This window comes from Sturnira hondurensis, unplaced genomic scaffold (assembly GCF_014824575.4).
Source record: "Sturnira hondurensis isolate 20B ecotype Veracruz unplaced genomic scaffold, ASM1482457v3 Scaffold0001872, whole genome shotgun sequence".
NCBI lineage: Eukaryota > Metazoa > Chordata > Mammalia > Chiroptera > Phyllostomidae > Sturnira > Sturnira hondurensis.
Window position 1 is genome coordinate 10,652,508 of NW_028074503.1, and position 22,449 is coordinate 10,674,956.

General features: G+C 39.9%; 1 protein-coding gene across 2 annotated transcripts in view; it reads right to left on the reverse strand.

The window, feature by feature from the left end:
• Nucleotides 1-22,449, reverse strand: part of GAREM1 (GRB2 associated regulator of MAPK1 subtype 1) — a 176,427-nt gene that overhangs the window by 20,413 nt on the left and 133,565 nt on the right. For both annotated transcript variants that reach the window (XM_037032590.1, XM_037032582.1), the window contains exons 3-4: nt 19,394-19,524; nt 556-1,728 (exon numbers count right to left, since the gene is read on the reverse strand). In XM_037032590.1, the coding sequence (XP_036888485.1) occupies nt 556-1,728; nt 19,394-19,524 (1,304 nt within the window). The remainder of the gene's footprint in view (nt 1-555; nt 1,729-19,393; nt 19,525-22,449) is intronic.

Here is a 22,449-nt window from a genome sequence, read left to right on the forward strand (position 1 = left end):
ATTCCTCCTTCAGTCTTCCCCATCACTATAAATGGTACTAATATCCATTCTGTTGCCCAGGCTAAAAACCTAGTTTTTCTTGATTTCTGTCTTTCCTTCACCACTCACAGCCAATTTATCAGTGAACACCATCTACCTCTAACACATGTGCTGAAGCCACTCCTGTCTCCTGGCCATCGATTGCTGCCAACTGCCGTGGCTCAGGGCACCATCGTCTCATACCTCTGCAGTATCATTGCCCCTGACTTGTCTCCCAGTTTCTGCTCTGTCCTCCCTATTATTTTTTTCTAGGCAGCAGCGAAAGTCTCATTCAAACTCCCCCTACTAAAAACTCTCAAAGAGTTTCTCATCAAACACGGAGTAAAACCCTCACCTCTAACTGTTAAAAATAATCATGTAAGCTTTTCTAATTCACTCCGTATTAAGCAAATTTGCTCATTCTGATAATCTTCCACTGGGGAGTTGTCTTCTCATTAGGGAAGAAAATAAATCGGTGGATGATTGAGCAGAGAGACAGAAGGGCTGGCACCGCACTCGCACACAGAAGTGACTTACGGCTTCAGATTTGGGAGGCACTGGAGGCGGAGGTAGGGCAATCTCTGAAGACTTCATTGCTGCTCCCAGAGTCCCAGGGACAGGAAGAGGAGAAGTTGCACATTTGGACCGGACAGAACCTCTGAACTGCTCACATCTGCTCTTCTCGCTCAGGGAGCGAGTGAGAGGCTGATGGCTGGGGTTGCTTTCCTCCAGCCACAGCTCTTCGTAAGGAAGTTCTGACTTTCCTGGGGTGCCCATTGATTCTTCACTAGATTCTGGGAAAAGGTAGTCACTCCCACTGTCACCCGAGTCCTGATAGGGCAGCATGTCATGAGGAAAGGGGGCCCATTCTCCCCCCAGGTTCCTGCAGCCATGGAGGTTCACCTCGCTGTTGCCATGGAGATTGTTCCCGTACACACAGACAGAGAGCCGGTGGAAAGACTGGGTGAGCTCATCTCGAGCGTAGCTAAGGGAATTGGGCACATGGTTGTGGCCAGAGCACCGGCCCTTTTTGGGGCTCTTGCAGTCCTCATTCCAGTCGGTTTTTACGTCGCGGACAGCCCGTGAATACTCATCGATGTCAAACTGCTCCTGGCAGATACCCAGCCAGTGATGGACCAGGGTTTCTGGCCATATGTCCCCCTTCACCAGGTGTTCTGGGAGACTAAACTTGGGGACAGTCAAGTGCAAAGGGAAGTGCATGGGGAGGATCTTGTTGTTCCGCAGCACACAGCAAACCACCACCGTCTTGGTCTGGATGTTCACAAACTTGTAGCGGTGGCCCTCGCGGATGAAGTGGAGATCGTAGGGATTCCTCGGCGGGGGGCTGGGCACAGTCACATTCACAGGAAGCCTGGTTTTCTCCACGATGTTGCGGATGGTGTGTTCTCCCTCCTGCATCTGAAGTTCCAGCGGACTTCGGGTGCTAAATCTGCCCTTGCACTGGAAGGGAAGGCTGATGCTTTCATTGGTCCGGTGATTCATGCAAATGAGGCATGGCATTTTGCCTTTTCCCAGCTTGCTGATGGAATTGAGCTTCCCAATCTTTTTGAAGATTGTGTTGAGCCTTGATTTTTCCTTAAAAGTCTTTGCATAGAGGATTTCTGCCTGCCCCATGAGAGTGAGTTCGTCCCCAGTACACAGGGTGATGTTGTAAACTTCAGTGTCTTCATTGCATTCACCAGAAGCAACCTGCAAGAGGATGCATCAAGTTTCAGGTTAGTTTCCTTTAGTTTTTTCACACAAAGAAGGCGAGAACTTACTTCTTGAGACATGTGCACACACACACACCAAGGGAAATGTGGTTTCGTTTAATACTAAATTTAGCCACTCCATTTTTACAATAATATTTATGTAGTTAACAATAACAAGATGACATTCGTTTAGACTTTTAAAAATACACTCTGTTCTGAAGAAAAATGAAATCTGTTTATTAGCAGACATTTGGGAAACATAGAGGAATAAGACAAAAAGAAAATAACATCATGAGCCTACATCACAGGTAGCTATGGTTAATGGTTTGATAAATACCCTTCTAGTTTCTTTTCCTATGTGTAGCCTATCACAGGGTTAATTATTTGGGGACATTAATATTATCATTCTATCTTTTTCAGTTGTAAAGTTGCTTTAATAACTACTAGTATAGAACATTTCTTTTTAAAAACCTATTAAAATTTTACTCAGTTTTTTAAAACTGGATTTGGGACAGATTCATTGGAAGAAATGTTAGAAAACACAGATATAAACATGAACAAATTCTATGCAATCTTACCACTAAAGGATAATACATGCTCAATTTTATGTAAACAGAAAGGAAAACTTTTATGTAACTAGAAAGAAAATATGAAATAATACACACATGCACACACAGTTTTGTTACTGAGTTTCTCACTATAATTTATTCACTTCCCCATGTATGTATATATATATATATATATATATATATATATATACCATCAATCATTAATAGTGATCTAACATACATCATGATACATGGATATGCCTTAAATTATTTGAGCAGTTCCTTATTGTTAGATGGGTTTTCCCAGTGTTTTGCAATGAACATTTTTATAGTTCAATTATTTCCTTGGGATACAGGCTCAGAAGTAGCATTACATGGACAAAGCTGTGTGTGAGTTCAGAAGTTCCAATGCGTACGGCCCACTGTGTTCCACCTACGTTATCTTTATTTATACTTCTTGCACTTTATGAAATGACCTGTCCCCCATACCTGTCCCCCAAAGTCTAATGTTTACTAACATTAAAGAAAGAAAGCATGCATCCTGCACTTTTTTGTGAATAGCTTTGATGATTAGTATGGTGAATATTTTTGGTTATTTCTATATCTGGCTCTTTAGATTGATTCCTTTGGGAATTGTCTATTTGTGTGCTTCATCCATTTTTCTGCTGGGATGGCCATCTTATCAATTACTTTTCATGTCATGTGAATATCATTTATACTATGTATTTTTCAATTTGTTGCTTGACTTTCAATTTTATAGCTATAGTTTCTTAAGGTACCCCAATTTTTTCCTTCTACATAGCACACATTTTCAAAAATTTCCTTTGTAATTTCACTCTTGGATACTATGCATCTATTAGTTGAGACGATCCAGATGATTGGTTCTGAACTAGGAGCAATTTTACCCACCCCCCACCCCAAACCCAGGGAACATTTGACAACTCTGGAGACATTTTTCACTGCATGCCTGGGAAGGTACTACATACATGTAGTGGGAAGAGACAAGGGATGTTCCAAACATCAGGTAATGCTCAGGACACTAAAACAAAAAATTATCCAGTCCATACTGTGATAATGCTGAGGCTGAGAGATGCTGATATAATTAACCAACATTTTCTTATAGTATTTTGATGGCTTCATTTATTAACCATTTATCTCATTTAACAACAATTTCTTTGGCGGATTATTTAAGGTAGGAATCTAATTTCAGTGTTTTAAACAGTTAACTGAGGGTCTAAATAACCACCCCCTTCACCACTGATTGGAAATGCCCCTTTTATCATACACTAAATTTATAAAACACATACACTCAAATGTATACATATATTCATATCTATTTTGGGGACATTTTATCCTCATGGTGTTTCTACCTAGGTTCCCTTCAAAACCATACTGTTTTAAGTTCTATAGCTTTATGTTACATTTTCAGAACTGATAACAAAAGCCCTCACGTGGTTATTCTGACATAAACCATTTTTTAGTGATAAGAAACAAGAGAAGCAATGTCAAAAGACAAGTAACAGACTGAGAGAAAATGTTTGCTATATATATATGATATATAGTATGATATATGATAGACATAATATATCACAGGTAAAGAGCAAATATCCCTAATACATAAGTAGATTTTTTAAAATGATAAAAAATCCAGAAAAACAGGTAAAAGTTATGAAAAACCAATTCACTAAAAGATGTCCAATGGACTTCAAATCTATGAAAAGATGCTCAACATTTATAATAAGAGACATGTAAGTTAAAATTACACTCAAATACCACTTCTCAACGGCATATTCATAGACATCCAAAAGCTTGACACTGTACTCAGTTGGTAAGGCTGTGGGAAAACAGGCACTCTTGTTCATAGTGGGAGGAAAGGCAAAATGGCACAGGCCCTGTGGCAGGGAATTTGGCAATATCTAATCAAAGTAAGCATGCATTTATCCCTCCACCCAGCAATCCTACTTCTAAGAATTTACCCTGAAGACATTCTTTCACTGATGTGAAAATACACATGGACAAGGTTATTCATTGTAGCATGGTTTGTATTTGCAATATTGGAACCGATCTAAATGCCCAAACATGCAAGACGGATTGAATAAACTATGGTATACAACTGAAACAGTACTATGTAAAAAAAGAATGAGAATGGTGAGTTCAATAAATCTATATGAAATGACTTCCAGGGTATACTGGTAATTTAAAAAAAGCATAACAGTTTATACAGTATACTACCTTTCTGTTTAAGAAGGGAAGAAATTGGTATATATTTCTGTTTATTTTATTTAAAAAGGAACATAAGAAAATATTCACGACAACAATGAAGTTGCTTGCTTAAGTGGGATGGGGAGGGAAGAACCTGGTGGAAGGGACATGGGAGGAAGGGATACCTCTGTGAGTATAGCTGGCCACAGAGTTCTGACTTTTAGGAAGTATGCTAATGTTCTATATATTCAAAAGTAAATTAAGTAAACAGAATTTTAAAAACCACCTGAGAGCTGAATCCAAATGGAAACAGATGAATCCAACCATATTTCAAATGAATACACTAACCACGCTGCAGACAGAGAAATAATCCATGTAACTTGGGAACACTGCCTCTGACTACATGTTACCAGAAGGGCAAACCTCCCCCTCCCACAAATACTGTGCTCTTTTTAGGTCTGCTCTGCATAGGGGTATGGGTACGGTGATTCTGAAAGAACTTTATGTGCACTGTAGGAATGAACAAATAAGTGAATGAGTTGATATTTTGGGAGCCAGAGTTTTCACTGTGGAATGGGGGATAGAACTATGCCATTGGGGAAGGCTACAAAGAACTCCATGGGGTTGGATTAGAATTAGTTATCAGCATTAACTCAGAAATTTAAGAAACAACACAGGGTGTGGGGGGAGGTAGAAGAGGGTAAAGGACGGATAAATGGTGATGAAGGGGTGGTGAACTTACAACACACTATACACATGATGTATCAGAGAATTATACAACTGAAACCTATATAATTTTATTAACCAATGTCACCCCAATAAATTCAATAAAAAAGAAAAAAAGGAATTGAAACATTCACACATTTCTTAGCTTTCTTTTTTTCAAGGAACTAGAAGCAAAGAGTCTTGTTATGATCAAATATATCTAGTGCCCAAACCATTCCCCACTAAAAGGAACCAGGGCTGTTTGGAGAAATGAGTGATTTCAGGGTCAGGGCAAGGATGGTACAAAACAAGCCTGGAACATTTTCCTGTGCCAGAAAGTAAAGAAGTGCTTGTAAGATGATGGGAATATGTCAAAAGGACAGGGGAACCAACCGGAATCAGACTCCACTGGCCAAATCATGGATAATTTGAGCATTGCAATAAAGACCATAATAAATTATAACCTACTGAATAAAATAAGAATATCTACATCTATATTATAACAAAAAGATGAATGAATAAATTAAAAAATAAAGAAAGAAAAAGCTGGCAAATGTAGAAAAGTGGTGGGACTGGAGAAATCATAATTTTGCAACTATGATATACTAGGATCATTAATGAATTTATAGAAGTTTGATTAAGGAGTAGGTCATGGTCATGGTTTCAAGCATCTTCCCCCAGAGTGCTTGTTAATTTCAAGGAGACTAAAAGTAGCTATAGAGTGGAGGAACTGGACAGCAACTTGACCAAGTGAAGAGGTTGAACATCACTAAAGGGAGGCACACCCAGGTCATGGCCTCTGGATGCGATTCCCTGAGATGCTCAAACCCCACTTCGGTAACATTCCATTGAAAAGTGCATTACTGGAATCTAATGAGGAAATACCAGACCAAACCAAACTGAGAAATATTCTACAAAATATCTGGTGCGTATTCTTGAAAAGAAAGGCTGAAGAACCGTTTAGAAGTTCAAGTGAAATAAATTAAAGGTAAATATAATACATTATCTTGGAATGAATTCTGTAATGGAAGAAAAAATGCTATAAAGTAAGCTTCTGGTACAACTGGCACATCTGAAACACAGATTGTAAGTGAAAGTATTGTATCACTGTTAGCTTTCCTGAATGTACTGTGTTTACATGAGAAAATATCTTACATTCTTAGAAAATATCTGATGATGTATAAAGGGAAAAATGGCTTAATGTATGCAATTCACTCTTAAATGATTCAGAAAAATATGAGTAAGTTACTTATATAAGTTACTTAACTTACATAAGTAAGTATATGTTTATTTGAGGGAGGATGATAAAAAATTTGGCAAACTGTTAAATGTTGGTGAATCTGGTTAAAGTGCTTAGTGAGGTCATATTATTCTAGCAACAATTCTTTAAGATTAAAATTACTTTAAAATAAAAAGTTAAAAAAATATAATAGGAAAATTTCAGATATTTTTGTCCACCCAATAGTCCAGATGGACATTAGACTCATTTTGCCCACGGAATATGTTGGTAATTTTATTAATTTTATTGGAAGTGCATCTGCATGGTGTTATGGCAAGAAGTGGGATCATTATAATAGTTTCTAAAGAAGCACCTGATAACTCTCATCAGTGTTCAGATCTTTTACTTCCCTTATTAGTATGTAAGCGGCCTTCATCATCAGTATCTGAACATCGCTGTTCATTCACAGCTGTTAAATATGGTCCGTTGCTTTTTGTATGTCCAGTTTCTTCCAGTTGGTTCTCTTGGGATGTTTAGGTAATTATGTTTCATCCAATAAATGAAAAATTTATCTTCACATTTTCAGTTCTTATTCCTCCTTTTCCACAAGAGTGTTTCAGATCTTTAATATGATTATTATGTTTTAATATAAATAATGAGAAATTTGATTAAAAATTTTAAAAATCAAATGCTATTTTCGTACTTAGTAAAATGGCTCTATGTTTACTTTTAATTTTAATGCACCAATTGCATATTATAATAGTAGATTCCCAAACATTAAAATAACCCTACATTCCTGAAATAATCTGTATTATCATGGTGTACTTAAAACAATTTTACACAATTCTCTTAGATAATATTTGACCTATGATTCATGTGTTTTACAGGTGAGATCAGTCTACAGTCCCTTTAGGTTATCCTTATCAGGTTAGTCTCAGGAAGGGTTCTCAGGAATGACTATAAAGGACGCAAGATCAAAACCAAGGGGGAGGGTGGAAGCAAGGGAGGGAGGTGGGGATGGCTAAGGTGGGGAGAATGGTGGTGGGTAAATGGACTCAACTGTAATTGAACAACAATAAAATAATGTAAAAAGTTTGAAGAGAAAAAACCTGCCTACGATTGACTTTCTCCTTTTATGTTAATAAAAGAGCATCTGAGCGAATTGACTGATAATGTTCATATTGCTTACTAAGTAGTATTCATCAGTATGTGTTTAACGAGGTAGTAATGATTTTTATAAACAGCTTCTTACCCATATTTTTTGGTCAGATTGGCAAACATATTTTTGGTGTGCCATGGAACCTTTGGTGCCCACCATGGAACCTTGTGTGCCAGGAGAGGAAAAAGATGGGAGACCACGGCCATGGAGAAGTGGACATCTCTGTAGGAGGCATCGTCAGTACACGAATAGCAGCACAATATTGTTTTAATGGCGATTCAGGCTCCTAAGGTTTAAAGTCCATTTTAGATGACTCAGTGGACTTAAAGGTTTTTTTTTTTTTCTTTTCAAAATAAGACCTCAACTTAACTGTGCTTACTTTCAGAATTAGTATTCACCTTGTCCTCCCGTGGATTCTGGGCTTCTACATTGGAGTAAGTTTAGGAATATAAGTATATAAATAAATTTTAACTTTTTATTTGAAACAATTGCAGGTTTGCAAAAAAGTTTCAAAGGGTATAGAGTTCCTGTATACTTTTCACGCAGGTCCTGCTGTTAACATGTTATATAACCATGGTACATTATCAAAACTGAGAAATTAAGGCTGATGCAATACTTTAACTCAGTGATAAGCTTTGTTTGAGTTTTACTGATAGTTTTTCCTCTCATGTCTTTTTTGCTGTTCCAGGACCCCACCAGGATACCACATTGTATCTAGTCCTTTGATCTGTGAGTTTCTTGGTCTTTCCTTGCTTTTTAGGACCTTGACAGTTTTGAAGAATACAGATTAGGTTTTTTTCAAAGCTAATGAAAAATTATAAATAATCATTGACTTCCTTTTCTTACAGAACCTGGAGCTTCAAGGTTTTAGTTATTTTATTCTCTTCACTTTGGTCACCAAGAGTACTTATAAAGATTTGCTTGCTATTAATTCTAACTTTTGAGTTATCCTGAAGGCTTTTACTTTCAGCTAGCACCTAGTTGAGCTTACAACAATATAGATCAGAGGTCAGCAAGTGACTTGCCCAGGTTCAAATTTGGTTCCCCTTCTCACTTCCTAAGTACAGCTTTATTAGGACTCTGCCAGGCCCATTCATTTACGTAGAGTCTGTGCCTGCTACCACTGTTTGACAGTGTCAGGAAGCTCCAACAGGGACTGTACAGCCCACAAACTCTAAAATATTTACCCTTTGCCCCTTTACAGAAAAAATTTGTTGGCTTCTAGTATAGATAAATGAAAGTAACTCTGGCCTTTGGAAATTAATTGGTACCATACTATGAATGATACGATACTGTGAACTAAAGCACAGGCTGAGTTTGAATCCTGTCTCTATTGTGACGTGACCTCACATGAAGTGTTTTACTTCTCTGAATCTGTTTCCTCCTCTATAAAAAGGGAATATCACCATTGACTTTGAAGGCTAAATCAATGTATACAAAGACCTTCCCACAGGGCTTGGCACATGGTAAGCTCTCAATAAATAGTGACCGTTATTATTAGTTTTACTAATAACAAACCATTTTAATTCTTACAATTTTTTCACACTACCTTCCACATGTCTGTAATTTTCATGTTGGTTTCTGTTCCATCTATTACTGTTTTCAGGCTCAAACTACTACCGCTAGGCATGGTCTTTTCTCCTACACTGTGAATTGTTCAAGTTTTTATTGAATGTGCTATCTCAGAATAAAACTTAATGTCAGAATAGGGCCTAAAATATCATTACCGTTATATCTCAAAGGAAATGAGTGAACTAGCTTCCAAAATGCTCAGCTGCATTGCTCTACTTCTTTATTGGAACTTTGTAAAAAACTTGGCAGTTCCTCTGTTTGGATCAGGAAGGAGACAGGGATGTTGAGAGACGGGGCTCTCATGAGATTTGAGAAACACACACGTTCACTGTCCAACACCAAACTATTTCCAGTTAACATACAGGGAGCCAACAGCATTTCTCAAATATGAAGCAATAACTAATTGTCTGCTTTTCAGCTCTTTAATTGATGCTATAATTTCCTTAATTTACGTTTATAAACATACTCTTTCCCAAATAAATACATTAGAGGTCTAGTAAGTACCTCACACCAAATGAACTGAAAGAGAATGTCTATGTAGCTTTAGGTATATAAATCAGATGAAACAGATGAAAACGATCTTTTCTAAATGTCACTCTCTGGGCATATCCAACGGTTTTGTTAACTTTTTCGTGTACGTGTGTACTTCTAATGGAAGTTATTCCTATCCCCATACATTAATATGCATAACATATGTGAGTACAATCTGTAATTCCATGCTCCCAATTCCGATGTCCCCATTAATGCTAACAATGAGACCTGCCAGAATTATGAGACCAATGTACCGACCAGTCTTGTGGTCACTGTCAACGACAGATGCAGAATCTCATGAATAAATGGTCTTCCTTTGGAGTTGAGCCAAAAGGTCTCAGGTCTCTTCAGGTTTCTACACATGTGATTTATTCACATAATTTCTTTCCTTTTTTTATTTTTTTAATAACAAAAGAAACAATGTGCTCTGTCTAAGTGCTCTGGTATGCGTGCCTGGTTAACATTTCCAGTTTCAATGTTTCCTGAGAGGAAGTAATTCAGAGCGTGTTATCTAAACAACTCTAATAGGTCTAATCCAGGAAACTATCAGGGTTTTACTATTCATAATGCCATTCAGAGTTAATATCCCGTGGTCAAGCAATGTTTGGAAACACTGATGTAAAATTTTACACACACACACACACACACACCCTGATGGCACTGGTAATAGGTAGTCTGTTCTCTAAGAATAATTATTCTAAAGATCAAACATATCACAGAGGTTAAAATTTCAACTCTTGGAAAGAAATCAGGATTGATCTGATTTATAAATTAAACAGATAGTATTTGATTAATATCCACACATTTCTCCCCAAACTCCAGAAAATGAGAAAAGGCATGAAGAGTTCGGTAAATGCCAATCCATAGTGCCTTTTTCTTTAAACAGGAACTAGGGCAAGGGTGACGTGTACAATGGGAATGATGTGATCTGTGATGCCTGGGACTTGCCAATTGGTAGCTTTTCAGAGGAGGTCTTTAAACCCCAGATGACATAAAAAGCACCAGACTGTCTTCAAACACTGAAATAATTAACCTCACAATTGCATCCAATTAATCATTCTGGATAAATCTTAAAAATAATGACATCTGACTCATCGTAAGAAAAACATGCAATTTTTAAAGGCTGAGAATAAAAATAAAAACGAGAATAAAAAATGAGTACCTAAATTCATTCACTTTTCATTTTTAAAATTCATTCTTATACGATAAAATTCAAGTTGCATAGTAATCAATAATTCCTGATCTCTCTGCAAGAACACAGTCAGGTACCACGTAAGATTTCAGTCCACAATGGGCCACATATATGACAGTGGCCCATAAGATTATATTGGAGCTAGAAAACTCCTATCGCCTAGTGACACCATCACTGTTGTAACTTCTTAGTATAGCACATTACTCATGTGGTTTTGGTGATGCTGGTGTAACAAAGCGACCGTGCTGCCAGCCGTATAGGAGTATAGCACACGCAATTAGAGACTCGATAATGACACTACACTTGATAATGATAATAAAAGACTATGTTACTAGCTTTTCCCATACTATAGTTTTTTCATTGAAAAAGACATTATCTGTACTACAGTTTTTATTGTCATTTATGACCCCTCTTGAATGCGTCATTTTCTCTTGTGCTTAATTTCACCTCGCGCTGTTTTGTACAGTGACATGCGGTAGAGACTTGAAGCCTCGGGTCACCAGACTATGCCACACAGCCCAGGCGTGGGGTAGGCAGCACCGTCCATCCATGTGTGGTGCACTAGCTGATGCTCACGCAATGACAAATCGCCTACTGATGCGTTTCTCAGAAGGATGTGTATCCCCGTTGTGAAGTGGTATGTGGCTGTGTGGCCAAGAACAAGGCCGTGTGTTGAAAGGCCTCGCAGCAGCTGTCCATGTTAGGGCTTATAGTAAAACCTTTGAGGACCTCAATCAGCATACTCACTCCTAACTAATCAAAATTCTATCCCACTCGGTTATGAGTTTCTATACCACAGTGCAAGAAAAGCAAAAACTAAAACTAGAAATACAGTCTGTTAAGTATTCGAACAAACACAAGAGGCAACAAACAACAAAATTAAGTGAGACCGTGAAACAGCACAAAGCAGGTTGTAGCCCTCTCCACAGACAGGCAGAAGTCACACACATCTCAGGAGACGAGGACAAGTTTTAAATTTTGTTCAAGTACTTCTCTTTAAGATGCCAGAGAATTGCAATACATTTAAAAAAACAAACTGGATGAACACGACAGTCCTGTTGGACAGGATTTTTGTTAAAATTTACAGCTGCCCGCAAACTGGGTATCTAGAATTACTCATGCTTCGAAGGCTCCAGAGAGGCAGGAGAGATGCCAGAGTAAATGACCCCCGCCCTTTGGAAAAGAGAAAAACACTGCCTCTCAGACACCGTTACAATCTTATACGACAGGAGATTCTTCTTCTGAGTTGTCAGGACAGAAACTAGGAATATAGTTTAAAGTAGGAATGACGGTTATGATTAAACTATCCTCTTAAAAAAAAACCTCCCCAAAGGACAATAATGTTTCAGCACCATTATTCTGCATTACTCTCCAGGATGACCGCAAGACAGCTGATGAAAGCAGAGGAGAAGCCACTAGGACGCTGTTGCCGCCTTTTGGGAGACAAGCATGATCAGAAAGATGGCTGAGAGCAAAATAACTGGGACAGGAGTAGAACCACACACACTCAAAACCTCCCCATTAATGCATCTTCAAGGCCTTGTCTGTGGTTTGTTCTGTTAAAAGGAGTGAAGAAAGTAAAACGACATATGTTTGATTTCCTTACTTTACGGAGGGAAATAAGGTAGAGTCTAACTAGTTGGCAGATGGGGGAAGGTCGTTTGTTCAGCACTTTTTCAGATGGCAACTTCAAATAGGGTGACTGATAATGTTAAGATAAAAGGCACAAGACTGCCTTAAATCCATGACCTGGGCGGAAAACAAGGCTGATTTTCAGCAACTTGAAAGCCTTGGGGAAAAAATCCAAAAATTCAGCATCAAGTTGTATGAATCATATGAAACCTCAGAACTTTCCCTTCTTTCTTCAGTAATGCATTTTAGCCACGTCAGTATATCTTTAACACTTTTCCAAGCAGCAATGCAAGGACCCAGGCCTAGTCTTGTTTCTCTACTAATTCTGGGTATTTTACAGCTGTATTTTTGAAGGGGTCCCTTCTGACTCGTTCTAATTAATCTAATAAGAAACTATGTTGATGCCAATAGAGAAGAAACATCAAGTTAACTTGTAGGATTTTATTTTAAAAATATTGGGATGATGCTCTGGTATGAAATAAGATGTAAAACTGTATGTACAACATTCATAAAAGCTGCTAAATCCTGTGTATCCGAAATATACTGTGTATAAATGTTTCAGAAATACAAAAACAAAAGGATATGGCTAGGTAGTAAGTATTGAACATATTTACTTATATTTTTAAAAAGGAAAATGAATTAAATGTGCTAATTATTGTGTTCATATGAAAGGCTGTGCTGATCACGATTGTAAGCCTTAGCTCGAGTCCACAAATAGAATGTGCGGGAGCAGAAAGATGACTGGATTGAATTAGGGGACCTGGCTTTGCTGCTAAGTAGTTCTGTGGCTTCTTGTGAATCAATGAAGTCAGCTAACATCTGTTTCTTAGTTTTCTTATGTATTAAAAGAAGAAGTAGGACTAGGCAATGTGTAAAGGCTCTTCCAGATTTAAAAGTTCGCGATTATAAAAACTCAATGTCTGTAAACTTTTGTCCGGCTGGATTATTTATAGTATTTTACCATCTGATTCTTGGTGATGTTTCTCAATGTGGAGAAGCTTAGCTGTGGCTTAAGTTGTCTGAATCTGATATGATTATTTTCCTATTAAAAAAGGCATCCCTGACATTCTTCACCCCACACTGTGGCAACTCTGCTGCTAGACGCTGACAACCCCTGCCAGAAACAGGTGCCAAAGCGGGTAATCAGGAGCTGATACGCAGGTGACAGGGCTGTCAGCCCAGCTCCCGTCCCAGACCACGTGGTAATGGCCCGCAAGAGGTCTGTGCACACTGACTGAAGTGGCCATGACTGCTCAGCATCTGACTGAATCTCCCAAGTCCTGAGTGGGGCACTTGCCCTGGCTGAGACAATGCAAACTTGTTATTTTGCCTCTGGGGAAATATCTATGCTGGAACAGCTGAAAGCTGGGACCTCATTACCTCATTAGCTGGAATGAAAATAGCAACATTATAGCATCCAGATTAGGGTATTTGGGTTCCCTCTGATGTGAGAGCAGCAGGAGCGTCAGCCGTGAAGTCAAGACGTCTTTTACGCACTTAGAGAGAGAGCTGCAGGTTTCCCAACGCCCAATCTGGAGGCTACCCCCCCCCTTCCCTCGCCACAAATGTCGCAGTAAAGACAGAACTTAAACGGAGACTTAATTTGTTAATCATTGTTTTGATGGCAGAAAAACACGGTGTGGGGAAAATTTCTCATTACTGGGCTGAGTTTGAAAGGCTGGAAGACATTTGAAATAACTCCCTCAGTCCTGGCATAATAAGTTTCCAAAAAAGTATTTGAGGAGAAGGGGTATTTTGGAGCAAAAATAACAGCAACCAACAGATATGATGTTCTTAATATTAAGGCACTGACTGTAAAGCACTAAACAAAGTATAAGTGAAGTGATCTGTGATGGGAAATTTTCTGACAGTGTGCAGCTTATTTTAGTGTGATTTCACGTTCTAAATCAGGGGCTGGTAAACGTTCTTACAGGGCCACATAGTAACACTTTCTGGCTCTGTGGGATATTTGGTCCCTGTTGCAACTACTCAACTCCGCTGCTGCCCTGCAGAGGTAGCTCTAGACAACACTAAACATGTGTGTGTGTGTCGGGGGGTGGGGGCTGGGTGCCAACAGAACCTGACTGGCAGAATGGGTGGCTTGCCCCAAGACTGCAGTTTGCCAACCCCTGTATGCACATACTTAAAAGCACTTTGGTGCATTACTTCATTGAAGTCCCATAACAAATTTGTAAGGTGGGAGGTATCACCCCCATCCTGACCCCTGGGCTCAGGAAGTTCCCGTGGCCTGCCCATGGCACCGTCAGGGCTTGGAGCTGGATCTGGACTCAGCTCTGAATCCAGAGTCTGAGCCACATGCCACAGTGTGATGTGCTTTTTAGATCGTACATAGCAGCTTATTTAAAGAAAGATACATGCCTGCAAAATGTTGGTGCTGCTATTTTTCTTAATAAATGGTAGAGAAATGAGCCTTTGGTTGGGATGGTCAACTCATAAATAGGGTATCTTTTGATTTTGGAAGTAAACATGAGGGTAGAGAGGGTTGGTAAAAAACTAAATGATAATTAAGAAAGAAAACACCTAATATAGTTAAAAACAAGTATGTAGGAAAGCAGATAAACAAAAACAAAATTCTACCATGGAACTCCAAAACTGGATGGGTAAAGGAAAAACATGTCAAAGAGGCAGGTGACTAAAGTTCTAAAAATATCAAATGCCATTAGCTTGGCCAGAGTGCAGGAAATGTACCCATATGACGCACAAAAAGTGACCGGCCCACATATTCTTTCATGTTTTATTTTTGCCTTCTTATCTCTCGTTTTCTGTTCTTACCTCTTCAGTTGCTGACTCGAATGACATGCTTAGATTTGAAAAAAAACATCTACTCCTGTCATTTGCTATATTACTGCCTAAAGTTCAAACATTTACACTCTACCAGCACTCCCATTTTCCACCTCCTGTTCTTCAAACTACCCATTTCAGAAGCTCTTTAACCGAGCCCCACCAGGGTCTCCAATGGTCACTGGCTGCACTTCTTGCAGTCACACTTCCTTATCCAGTGGGGAGGCCACGCTTATCTCTGCCTGTCACTGCAGAGCACACTTCATCTGTCCCTTCGCTGACCGGTTACACTCATCCGGTAGAAGCCCAGCTCTGTCTACTCTACACCTGCAACCAGGCAGCTGGAGATGGCTGGGAGAATAAAAGGCTGGTGCTAGTAATCTCTCTTGAAGTCTACCTTGACCAAACTCTGGGACCACCCTACTATACTTCCCTGGTCAATTCACTTTCTGGGTGTCTGAGCTGATTGTTATTTCCTTCCTGTCCAGACTACCATAGGCTTCCATTTTGCTCAATTTAATAGTCATTTCCAGTCCTTACCTAATTCAATCACTAGGTAGCATTTGACACAGGCGACCATTCCTAGTTGAAAAACTTTTGTCATTTGGTTTCTGGGACATGTATGGGCTTCACTATCTTTCCATCTTACGTCAATCATGTGAGATACTCATGTCCATCACTCCTCCAGACCCCAGGGGTGGTGTGTTCCAGAGCTCAGTCCTCAGTCTCTCTTCTCTATTCAGTCTCTGGGCCAGAGTTTCTCACCTTTGGCACTATTGACATTTTGTGTCAGCTCACTCTTTGCTGTGGGGGTGTCCTGTGCATGGCAGGCTACTTAGCAGCATCCCTGTCCTTTTCCTACCAGATGCCAGCAGCAACTGCACACCAACCCCCGACCCCTGCAATCTATGCCAATCAAAATTATATCCAGACACTGTCAAGTGTCCCCTGTGGGGGAAATCATCTGTGCTTGAGAACCAGTGATGTGGGTGGACTCACCCAATCTCTTGGCTTCAAGTGCCATTTAAGGAGCTGATGAACTGCAAATATATACCCCAAAATCTAACCTTCCCCCATGCTCAGACCTGTATACACAGATTTTCTCAATCTCATTATTTGGAGGTCATATTTATACTTATTTATTGTTTGCCATTCCAATAGATCGTAATCTTTCGGGAGGCAGGGAGGGGCTTGAATGATCACTACTTATCTCCAGAGCCTAGAACAGTATGCGGCATATGGTAGGTGCTCAAAATATATCTCCCGGTTAAAGAATGAAATACTTAACCTATATTAATTCATTTCAGGCAGTTAATCAATGGTGGGGCAATTGGGTAGATAATTTTAAGCACATCAAGTCATCTTTTAAAGACATCTTTATTGGATTTCAAGATAAAAGGAATGTCTGGTTTTCAAATAAATGTGCAAACAATACTAATATGACCTATTAAATTTATTCAGTTAAAACTTTACTATAATTTTGCAAGTAACAAAAGCAGAGTTTCCATTCTTTCAATGCTTTTGTTCTACTCCATGTTTGTTCTTATTATGTTTCATTTCAACTTGCAGCTGTAAATATGTATGAATATATAAACATATATTTCTTCGTTTCACATAATAAATTCACATAAAGTACAGCTAACTATCATGATGCCAGTTACACTTCTCAGCCGCAAGCTGTTTCTCCAGTTCTTATCCCCTTGGTGCACCTCACAGTAAAGCGCAGAAGGTGAAGTTTTCCAAGGGTGTACGAATTCTATTTTTTAAAAAAATCTTCCTGGATAATAGCTATTTTATATAACACTTACTATGACATAGTATTTATAATGGCTATATTTATGAATGAGTTGCCATGAGTAATGGTACTGTGAGGCATTTCTTCCCCCCCCAGGGGAAGTGGTAACCAAACACACCGCTTCCTCACCCCCACGTGGCTCTCCCATGAAGCACCGCATGCACGTGCAGCCACACAATAATCATTCCTTAAAGAACACCAACTTTTCTATCCTTTGGTCCAGGCATGCCTTCCATGAATCTCCTAGCTTATTGATTTACTCGGGTATTTATTCCCTAAGCATACGGACTTTGGTGCGTTTCTTCATGCAAATTTCCTGAGGTTCCTCCATCAATTCTTCTCTGAATGCGATTGAGTAATGGGTTAGTGATTAGTGCAGCTGGACATGAGGGCATCTTTGAGGTCTATTAAGTAACAGGCTGCAGGTCCCAATATTACGGTGTGCACAGCAGAGGGACCTACCCCAATCCAGTCAGCTCTATGATGTTGTAAGCTTGCATCCCATACACTAATCTGTGCCTCTGAATCTTTTTTTTCTTCTAAGAAAATTACGGATGAAGTACATAAAACATAAAAGTTACCATCTTAATCATTTTTAAGTATATAGGTCGATGGTGTTAAATGCAGTCTGCTGAATTTTTAAATGACATCTCTATGTTTTTTAAATAATACAGCCATGGTATTCTGTTAAAACTATCAAAGTGTATTATTTTGATAGGCTTCAGTATTATTCTTTCAACCACTGACAATTTCATACAAATTGACAAAAGATAATTGTAAAAAGTATCTTTAAAAAAATCTTTTACATTAAAAGTCTGCCACAAAAGATTGAATATTAAATTTGATACTTGATGAAATCTTAAAAATTATAAACAATTTTTATGTCTGATCTCTCATCATCTATCGGTAAATGAAATGTTTTCAGAAATGGTTTAAAATGATTAGTTTTCCTTTCTAAATGATTTTTCCCACTTAGACAATTCTAAATATAAGTTTTAAGGAGAGATTTAAATCATATCAAGAAACTAATGGTATAGGATTTGATTAACTTCTGGCCAATGACTCTTGTCATTGGTAAATATTTAAAAATGAATGTGCTCTCAGAAACCTCCAATGTAAACGAATATAGGCTGTCTTGAATACAAGTTGACTGGGCCACTTGAGGACTAACAATTATAAATATTTTTAATATAAGCATAATTTGTTTAGTAAAAAATTGTACAAAACACAACATCTTACCCATTTTCATAATAAAATTAGAGAAAGTAGATGATGGCAGCCGGACTTGAGAACCAGAAGAGAGACTGACTTGGCTTAGCCAATCAAACGGTCAGGACCACTCCCTATAAGGCCCCTGCAGAGCAGTCCCTCCCTCCTGCAGAGTGGGGCTGGGCTGACTCGCCTACAAGGACACTGGTGCTTCCTGGGCCAAGATGCCACGCAGTCTGTCTTTCACGCAGAGTGAATTTCTAAGAAAAACACATCTTGCCCTCTAAATCTTGAACTGTTTAGAGAATGTGACTAAGTTGGACTTCCTGCGGGAAGGAGGTGAAAGAGAACATCCTTTCAGTGTGGACACTTTCTAAAATGTCTGTGTCATCGTGAACGCTGCTAAAGAAAATGCGGTGGATCTGCCGGCAGTAAGATCCACTGGTTCTTACTTGGACCTGGTTGGTGACATTGCTTCTCTGGTTAGTTCCTTCCCAGTGCACCACAATGAAAACTAGCTTTTCTCTGATGAACAAGCATCAGTAAATACCTATTGGCAACATTCTGTGTATTGACTTTCCCTATTTATACTGATACAGATAGTCTACAAGAAAGGGAATGAACGTATGCTGATCTCAGGCTATACTCTGGAAGTCTCTCTCTCTTCCTCTAAATAAGTGTCTGGCATTAGATTCTTCATGTGCTTTTTGCTTGCTCCTATGGGTGAGCATCCAGCCTCACAGAAGATCTGGCCAAACATGTGTTATGTATTAGGGGCTAAAGTCCAAATTTTAAAAAAAAAGCTTTCGATCTGCCTTAACAGTTACCTTAGAAAAAGATAGAGCTAAGGAAGCACAGGTACCTGTCTGCACATCAGGTCATTTACAGCACATGCCGAGATGTTAAACTGATCTTAAAAGATAAAAGTTAAACTGATCGTAAAACTGATCTTAAAAGACCAGTTTTGGCCACTGACACCTACACATTAAGAATACAGAACTCTCCTGTGAGGCCTAGACGGGCACCTTCTGTGTGCGCAATGCCCCGAAAGTTAAATGACTTTAGCGAGGATACATATTGGGTTCTTCCGGAGCTACCTTCACGTTGAATGTTATCTCCTCCATGACGTACACGCGCTCGGGAAATGCTTTAGCCACCTCCTCCACACTGTTGAAATATTGCACTGGCTCCTTTATATCTCGGTCTTGTTCCAGCAGCTTGAATTGGCCTAAAACACATGATAAATGGAAGAGCTGTGAGATGGGTATGCTGGACAGCTGTCACCGTGGAGACAGCATCCCCACTCCTTACTCCCACTCGTCTTGTTAAAGGCTTCTGATGGCTATCATGAAAAAAACAAGTTACCACGGCAGAAGGTGTTCTTAAACGTCAGCTTCAAAAGGAAAACAGGCATGTATTTTTTTGCTTGTATTACCAGAGGACCAAAATCAAGCTGAATGGATGCTCACTGTTACTCTGATCTCAAAGTAGACACTTCCTCTTGTTGTAAGTGGTTGCTCATTTTGTTTTTTGAGAGTAAGTCACATGGTCATTTGGTGGTAATAACACCCATAAACATTATATTCTAAAACCAAGGCCAAGTGGCTTGGGGGACTAATTTCTAAAATTAGTGTTCTAAAAATTTGCAGATAGAATAAAGTAATCTAGTGGACCCCTCAGCTTTCACAAGCAGAAGGCCCGAGCGCAGAGCGGCTGGGTGGGGGATGGGGGTGATCCTGATTCTAATGAATGAGCCACTGGGCTTCTGCAGCAATAAGTGGATTCCTTCTTTCCTTCCTATTGGCATGAGTGAATTCCATGAGCGCAAACTCCACGCTGTGGTACCCGTAATTTGGGGGATTTCTCCAGAACTTTGGACACATTCCTAAAGAGGTCAAGGATCTATTATGAAGTTTATCCATTTTCAATATTTATGATGCTACTGCTATGATCTGGAGGATTTGTTTTCAATTTTGAATGAAAGACCATATGTAATCAAGCCAACGACGTGGTGTTCCTCAGTAGCATAATGCTGTTTACAATATAACACTTGAGAAACTTGAAAAGGAATTAAAAGCTATTCTGAGGCAGATCTCTGAGCAAGTATGCATGGAGCATCAGGCAGAAATAGGGAAATTTTCATTTGTACTCTGAACACACTTATTTGTAGTATTTATTGGGTAGAGACATTATTTTAGATGCTGGAAATACTCAATAAACAGACTATGCAAAAAATCTCTGTCCTCCTGAAGCTCACATGGGAGTGGGAGGCAGATGACGAATATAATAAATGAGTGCAGTATACAGTACGTTAGAAGGTGAGAAGTGCTATTGAAAACAGGGATAAGTGAGGAAGACGGAGAGAGCAGGGTGGCCAGAGTAGGTGTGGCTGGGAGCTGAGTTCTCAGGGTTATAAACATAGGCAACAGCCTTGGCGAAGACCCTCAGGTGGATGGGTAGGTGCCTGCTTGGTGCCAGCGTGGCTGGAGCAGGGTAAAAGGTAAGGAAGAAGAGAAAGTCAGCGAAATAACAGGTGGTCCGATTGCGCACACATGTGAAGAGTGTGTGCAATGGGGAGCCCCTGGGAGAGAAGAGGTGATCGAATCCACATCACAGAAGGACTGCTCTGGTTGCCATGTTGGGGACAGACTATAGAGGTGCCAGGCACAGAAACAGAGTTAGTGGGGTCCTGCAATAATTCAGGTATCAGACGGCAGGGGTTTGGAAGCAGAGAGAAAGTCCTGGGAATCTGGCCTGAGCAGCTGAAGGAATGGAGATGACACTGACTGAGACGGGTAGGGTTGGAGGGGTGGGGGTATGATCAGGTGTGCAGTATAAACACCTGTAAATATATATGAATATATAAACATATATTTCTTTCTCAAGGACGGGATAAGTCTGAGATGTTTATTAGACACACAAACATCCCAAAGGCTCTCAGATGGACATATAAATATGGAGGTCAGAGGAAGGTCTGGCTGGAAATAATAAATCTGGGAGTCATCAGCACAAAGATGATATTGGAAGCCAGGACCCTTAATGATGATGACCCTGTAGACAGAGAAGTCTGCGATTTAAGTCCTGTGAGACCGAGGAGGAGTGGCCAGGAGAGTAAAAAGAAAATTCCAAAGGGTGCATTCTAGAAGCCAGGTGATTCCAGTGAGGAGTATGAGTGGGTCACATGCTGCTGACAGGACTGTGACATGAGGACAGAGAACTGTTGGATGTAGCAGCTTGTATTTACTGAGGACTTGGATACGGGCACTGGAACAGTTGGGCCACAAGCCTGACTGAATTAGATTTAAGAGAGACTGACAAAGGAGAACTGGGAATAACAAGAATGGATGCCAGACCATGTTTCGGGGAGTTTGGCCATGGAGGGGGAAGAGAGATGGAGCAGTAGCTAAAGGGAGGAAGTGGAGCGGGGCATGGGGACTGTTTTTGTTTTTCTTAATGTGATGGATGCGGATGGGAATGACCAACAGATGATGAGAGGAATTACTGGAGCGCATCCTTGCGTAGGTGGGGGACATGGGAGTGGAGGGGCTGGCCTTCACCAGCAGTTCATCTGTGATGAGTTCAGCGGCAGCTGGTGGAAGCCGTCTTTTATTACCTCAATATTTCCAGCAAAAGTCAGAAAGAAGGCACCAGTCAAGAGGAAGGTTGAGAGAGGAGGTGTTGAGAGGGTTAAAGAAAGAAAAAAAGACTGCAAAAAGTCTGGTGAGAGTGATTATCATAATATGACTGCTGGGCAGTTGTGAATCCCACTTGAAGTTCATGGTCATGAATTAAAAGGAAATCAAGCAGTACAGTTTTGTGTTTTTCTCCAGCTAATGTCTGATCTGCAGGAGCTGGCATACAGCCAGCAGAGATTTGGAATCAGCCCGGATGGTGAAATGACCAAGTGAGTATGAGGCCTGAGAGAGGGCACAGGAGTCGGGATATGTGCAAGGGAGTGACTATGACAACGGTCCATGGAACTTGACCTGGGAGGGAGGGAGAAAATGAATAGAGTAGGGGAATTAATGGATGGGAGGTTCTGATGGAGTTGATTTCTGTGCCCTGGAGGGAGGGAGGGAGCTCAAGGGCCAGACAGAGGACAGTAGTCAGAGTGGCATGCATGCAGCTGAGGTAAGGGAAGCGTGCAGTTTTT